Genomic DNA, 6,507 nt, shown 5'->3' with positions numbered 1-6,507 from the left:
GCGAGTCACGGGGCGGGGCGGCAGAGCCGCGCGCGGGGTGCGGGTGTGCGAGTGTGCAAGTGTGCAAGGCAGGGGGTGCGATGGAGCAATGCACGGGGTGCGATGGAGCAATGCACGGGGTGCGGGTGTGCAATGCATGGCGGCGCAATGGAGCAAAGGACAGGGGTGCAGGTGTGCAAGGAACAGGGCGCAGGTGTGCAAGGAACAGGGCGCAGGTGTGCAATAGAATCATGGAGTCGTTTAGGTTGGAAAAGACCTTTAAGATCATCGAGTCCAACTGTCAACCCAACACCACCATGCCCACTAAACCATGTTCTGGAGTACCCAGTCTACGTGGTTTTTGAACACCTCCAGGGATGGTGACTCCACCACTTCCCTGGGCAGCCTGTTCCAGTGCTCGACAACCCTTTTGGTGAATAAACTTTTCCTAATACCCAACCTAAGCCTCCCTTGCCGCAACTTGAGGCCATTTCCTCTCGTTGTATCTCCAGCCACCCGACAGAGCAGACCAGCAGCCACCTCACTACAACCCCCTTCAGGTAGTTGTAGAGAGCAATAAGGTCTCCCTTCAGCCTCCTCTTCTCCAGGCTGAACAGCCCCAGCTTCCTCAGCTGCCGCTAAAGGATTTTCAGTCATGGGTTTCTCTAGGTTTGCTTTATTAACAACTCAGAGTTGGGCCACCACCGCAGTGAATGGCAAACTTCCAAAAATTTCTCAGTCTTATATACCTTTTACCACCCACTATCCCAGTCCAAAATCTTTGTAATTTTCCAGCTGATCTCTGTTCACATGTCGTTATCATTCATCAACTTATCTCATAAATTCTTGTGTCCCGGTTCTTCTGAAGTTAGTGGTCATAGGCAGAAGGTCTTGGGTCACCACGATCACTTATCTTCTTAAACATCAAAGATCACCTTTGAATTTCTGAAAATCACTCAGGCTATTCTATTAATTTATCTTGTTCTAAAGTTAATCACTTACTCCCATGTCTTAGGTCTAAGATGTACAATCCTTCTGTCGATTCAGCTTGACTGGGTTTCAAGCCAGCCATGGAGGGGGAGACACATAGGACAAATAAGCAGCTTATATATATTGTTTTATAAGCACCTGCATTCTATTAATCACATCTAGAGCAATCTCTAATCATTAGTTATATGTTTGATATGAATAGTCTTAGAAACAATGAGGCTTAAGGCCTAGTTCCTTTCACAATTCCCGCCCTTTGTTTTTCATTGCACTCCTGCGATCCTATTGACAACTCCACATTTGTCTTTCTATCTTCTGTACTATCCTAGAGCTACAACTTATACAGCATTGAAACAAAACAATCACACATACTACCATGATTATAACAACAAAGACTATTACAATTAGTTTTTTCACCCAAGTAGTCAAATTTAGAAACCAAGACGTTAACCAAGAGAATATGTCAGAAAATCCCCAGGATGTGTTATCTCTTTGAATTTGTTGCATTGTGGCACTAACCTCCCAAATTTGCTGGACATCTGTTATTAATTCTCCTGGTTGGTCAGTATACATACAGCAACCAGTATTTAGGACAGAGCAAACTCCACCTTGTGAAACCAGAATCATGTCTAAAGCCATTTGGTTTTGGACAGTCATTTCTGAAAGTTCAGTTACGTCTTTCTGGAGAGTGAAAAGTCCGTGAGCAGTTGAATTTGCTAATTTTTCAATTTCTCCAGAGACATTTAAGACTGCTTTTTCCAATTCACTTACTCCTAAAGCTGGAATTAACCACCTAACAAATGAATGGAATCCTGTTGGTCTTTCAATCAAGGGATTTAGAGTTCTTCAGGTTTGACTTAAAAAGGTTCTATGCCATGTTGCACTTGAGACAGCATTTGGGTGAATTTCCAAATCTGTAGACATTACTCCTAGGGTACAAATACCTCCCCAATCTGGAGGCAAAGTTTTATAAGCTTTGCTCCCACATAACCAAAAAATAGGTGCTCGCCAACTTAAACGCAGGTCCTCAGGTGCTCGCCAACTTAAACGCAATCCCGAGTTGAGAGAAGTCGTGTTTTGGCATTGAGTCCAATTTCCTACAAATTAATGATTTTTGCATAAATGTTGATTATCAACACTTGGGGGATAACATCTTTGTACACAGTGGACTTGTGAATAGTCTCCTGAGTTTGATAGTCTAATTTCTCAAATTTGTTCTTCATACGATTTGGAAAAAGTAGTATTAAACCAGTATTTTTTCCAATTTACACTTTTAGGAATCGGTACTCCTACTAACTGAAATCCTTGATTCACTGTCTTTGGTAGAGCAACAGAAATCCAACATTCACTTAAATTTAGATTATCAGTAAAAGATTTCATCAATGACACATGCATATTGTTGGCCCAGGCATTTTCTACTTGGTGAACATCCCCAGGTTTCCGTACCAATTGTTTTAACACATTCAGAGCTGGCATGTTATGATATGAATGAGGATAATCCATGTGACAGTGCCAAAAATTCCACTCAAGATTAGGTCCCCATTTGATTATTACAATCCTAAATTTGAAAGTAAAACAATTGCTTGATAGATAGAATCGATGACAGCACCAGTGTCCCTTACCATAAATTCCCCACATTTGATGGTCAAAGCACCATGTCCCAATTCCCCATGTTGGTTCTTGAAGGTGAATATGATATACAGGATAAGTTCCTGGAATGTCATATCCTCACCACTGTTTAGAAAAACCATGCCTGTTGGACCAAGTGTACCACGAAACGTCAAGTCTACTTATAACATTGGCACAGAATTTGAGAGAATTAAGAAGTGGATAAATAGGGTTTCTCTATCTGATTTTCGGATAACTAGCCAAAAAAATGACCTGTCCAGGCTTTGCCTGTAGGTCTGTAATTTGGCCCCAAAGTTGAAAAGAACAATCACTATATGTAATAACAGTTCTATTGGTACAGGCATCTCGATATCGCAATGCAAATTTTGTCCACAAGGTGCCACTCCAGGGTAAAATACAGAAAAGTACAAAAAGGAGTAATACTTTATAAATTGTCCATTACGCTTCAGATTCTTTGCGGGCATGCGAATGACGGATCCAAGTTTCTTTCCCAGATACCTTGATGGCATAAAAAGAAGTTAGTAGGACAGTTTAAGGTCCTTCCCATTTTGGTTCAAATCTGTTTTTTCTTTTGAAATTCTTTATATAAACTTTGTCCCCTGGCTGTATATCATGAACTTGGATTTCAGGGCTTATTCCCTGATACCAATAGGCATGGTTACACATTTGGAAAAAAAAGAGTTTTGTTGATATAAGAGGTATTGTGTTACCCATTCATCTCCATCCAAGAGGCTAGTCTTTGCTGGCACATATGTACCTGGAACAGCAAATATTCTCCCAAAAAGGATCTCAGCCGGAGAAACTCCAGTTGGTTGCCTTGGAGTATTCCTAATATCCCACAAAACTAAATTTAGAGCCTCAGGCCATTTCAAAGCAGTCTGTTTACAAACTTTTACTAATTTCTCCTTTAATGTCCTATTCATTCGTTCTACCTGAAGGCATGATTTGAGGTGATGTGGAGTATGAAATTTATTAAAAACCCCCAAAGAATTATAAATCTGAATCAGGATAGCAGCTGTGAAATGACTCCCTTGATCTGAGTGAATTACTTCAGGAACCCCATACCTTGGAATGATTTCTTTCAAGAAGGCTTTTACTACTGCCTTAGAATCATTTTTACTAGTCGGGAAAGCTTCCACCCATCCTGATAGCTGATCAACGATCACTAACATGTAAGAGTACCCCATTGTTTTTGGCATGTCTGCATAATCAATTTGGAGTTTTTGAAAAGGAAAGGTGCCTGGAGGTCTTTTCCCACCAGGAGGTTTAATTCCCACCAAAGCATATTGTCTGCAAAGCTTACATCCTTCACAAATTCTTTTTGCTGCTGCATAAATTCCCGGGGCTGCCCAGAGTCTCTTGATTTGGAGCGCTAGGCTCTCCAGTCCCCCATGGGTCCTCTCATGGTGCCACCATGTTATTGGTAATAATTACTTTTTTGGAAGGAGAGGTTTGTTGTTCAGAATCCACCGCCCTTCTCGCCAGTGGGCTCCCAGCCAAGTCCATTGTTGTTCTTCTTCTTCAGGGAGGTCTTCATACAGCTTATTCACATTGGGGAGCTCCAACGTTATTTCATATTGTAACGGAGACATAATGGACACAACCTGTCGTGCTGCTACTCTAGTGACTTGGTTGGCTAGAGAATTTCCCTTTGCGATCATGTCTTGTCTCTGAGTGTGTGCCTTTATATAGATCACAGGTATTTCAGAGGGCAATTGGATCACTTCTAAGAGGTCTTTGATCTGTTGTCCGTGGGCAACAGTTTTTCCCTCTGAAGTCAGAAAACCCCTTTCCTTCCATAAAGTCCCCATAGCATGACATACACTAAAGGCATATTTAGAGTCTGCATAAATGTTAGCTCTTACTCCAATTGCATATTTAGCAGCTTCAGTGAGAGCAATTATTTCTGTTCCTTGTGCACCCAAAGGTGCAGGCAAAGATCCAGCTAACAGTACCTGTGTTTCTGTGGTGACTGCGAAACCGGTACATCTTCGACCTTCTTTGTAGTAAGATGAGCCATTCATGAAGAGGTTCAAATCAGGGTTATCTAAAGGTAGATCTCTCAGGTCATCTCGCGGCTTGCTGGTTTCACTTATGAGATAAACACAATTGTAGTTATCTTTTTCTCCATCAGAGGGTAAAGGTATTAAAGTTGCAGGGTTTAAAGTGTTGCACCTTTCCAGTTTCAAATTATCAGCCAATAAAAGAATTATTTCATATCTATGTGCTCGTTGTGGAGACAAAGCTTTCTTCGCATATTGCGTTAACAAAATTTCTACCTCATGGGGTACACGAACAGTTAGTGGATGACCTAAAACAATTGTTTTGGCTTTCCCAACCATTTCAGCAGCAGCTGCTATTGCTCTGATACAAAAAGGAGTTCCGTTAGTCACTGGGTCCAATGTAGAAGAAAAATAAGCAACAGGTGTCTCATGCGGTCCTAAAGTTTGTACTAACACTCTCTTTGCAACCCCTTTTGCTTCATCACAATATAATTTAAAAGGTTTTGAATAGTCAGGAAGCCCTAATGCTGGGGCATGTAAGAGTGCAGCCTTTAAGTATGAAAGGCTTTCTCCTTCTCAGTGCCCCAAGCAATTGGTTCCATTTCCTTATTTCAAGTTGCTTCATACAGAGGTTTAGCTATTTCACCGAATCCTAGGCTCCAAGGATGGCAAAATCCTACCTGTCCTAAAAATCCTCTCAACTGTTTTTTTCATCACTGGTCTAGGTATTTCTTGAATTGCTTGAACTCTTTCAGGGTCTACTTCTCACCTTCTGTGCTTTAATATAAATCCCAAATATTTTACTTGCCGTTTGCAAAACTGCAATTTAGATGGAGATGCACAGTGTCTCTTTTTAACAAGCTGGATACACAGATATTCAGTATCTCGAATACGATCATTCTTAGTTTTACTTGCCAATAACAAATCATCAACATATTGCACCAAGATCGATTTATTTGGAAAAACTAAATCATTCTTCAAAATCTGAGAAAAAATCGTTGGTGAGCTGGTAAAACCTTGTGGTAGCCTGGTTCAAGTAAGTTGTTTCCCTTGCCAAGCCAAGGCAAAAATTGATTGGCTTTCTTCAGCAATTGGAATACTAAAGAAAGCTCTGGTAAGGTCAAGCACTGTGAAATACTGTGCCCAGACTGGAATCTGAGTTAAAATCAGACTAGGATCCGGCACCACAGGGTGTGGAGCAATTACATCCTCATTCACGACTTGTAAATCTTGAACAACTCTATATTCAGGATCTCCATCCTTATCTATCCTATATTTACTCACTGGCAAAATTGGGTTTTATAGGGACTACGGCATTCTTTCAAAATCCCCTTTTCTAAAAAAATGCACAATTTGTTTTCCAATGCTAGGAATGGCTTCATTTATAATTGGATATTGCCAAATTGAAGGAGGAGTCCCTCCTTTTGTTTTTATCACAACTGGTTCAGTAGATTTTAATAATCCTACTTGATCTCCTGATGTACGCCAAAGTTTTCTGGGATCTCCAGCTAATTTGGGTGGTATTTTTAAATCACTATGGTTTTGTTCTTTAAGCTGGATTACTTCAGAACCCATTACAATTAATTGGATCCCTGTAGGTGCCAAAGAGATAAACATGCCAAATTCCTGCAAGAGGTCTCATCCCAGAAGGGAAATGGAAGAGTCTGGAGAAATTATAAATCTTCCCCAGACTAATTTTCCATTCAAAACTACTGGCAGAGGAGTAGACAAATATTTTATCTCTTCCCCAACTGTTGCCAAAATCTGGAATAAAACTCCTTAACAGCAATGAGAAGTTAAGAAGCAGGCACTCCTTTATTGCAGTGCTGGGCACACGGGGGATCGCTCCACCTATCGTGTGCTCCTGTCTAGTCTAACTGTGCAGGTTAAATACACACCTGTTATACAT

The 6,507-nt window shown here is 40.9% G+C and overlaps 1 protein-coding gene across 1 annotated transcript in view; it reads left to right on the top strand.

The window, feature by feature from the left end:
• The first annotated feature begins 147 nt into the window (after nucleotides 1–147).
• Nucleotides 148–6,507, top strand: part of POLR2I (polymerase (RNA) II (DNA directed) polypeptide I, 14.5kDa) — a 29,386-nt gene continuing 23,026 nt past the window's right edge. Inside the window, exon 1 of the mRNA XM_010567213.1 lies at nucleotides 148–215. Coding sequence (XP_010565515.1) covers nucleotides 148–215 — 68 coding nt within the window. The remainder of the gene's footprint in view (nucleotides 216–6,507) is intronic.

This window comes from Haliaeetus leucocephalus, unplaced genomic scaffold (assembly GCF_000737465.1).
Source record: "Haliaeetus leucocephalus isolate CR32 unplaced genomic scaffold, Haliaeetus_leucocephalus-4.0 Scaffold227, whole genome shotgun sequence".
NCBI lineage: Eukaryota > Metazoa > Chordata > Aves > Accipitriformes > Accipitridae > Haliaeetus > Haliaeetus leucocephalus.
The sequence above is the reverse complement of the archived record's forward strand: the minus strand, read 5'-3'. Positions and strand labels throughout refer to the sequence as shown.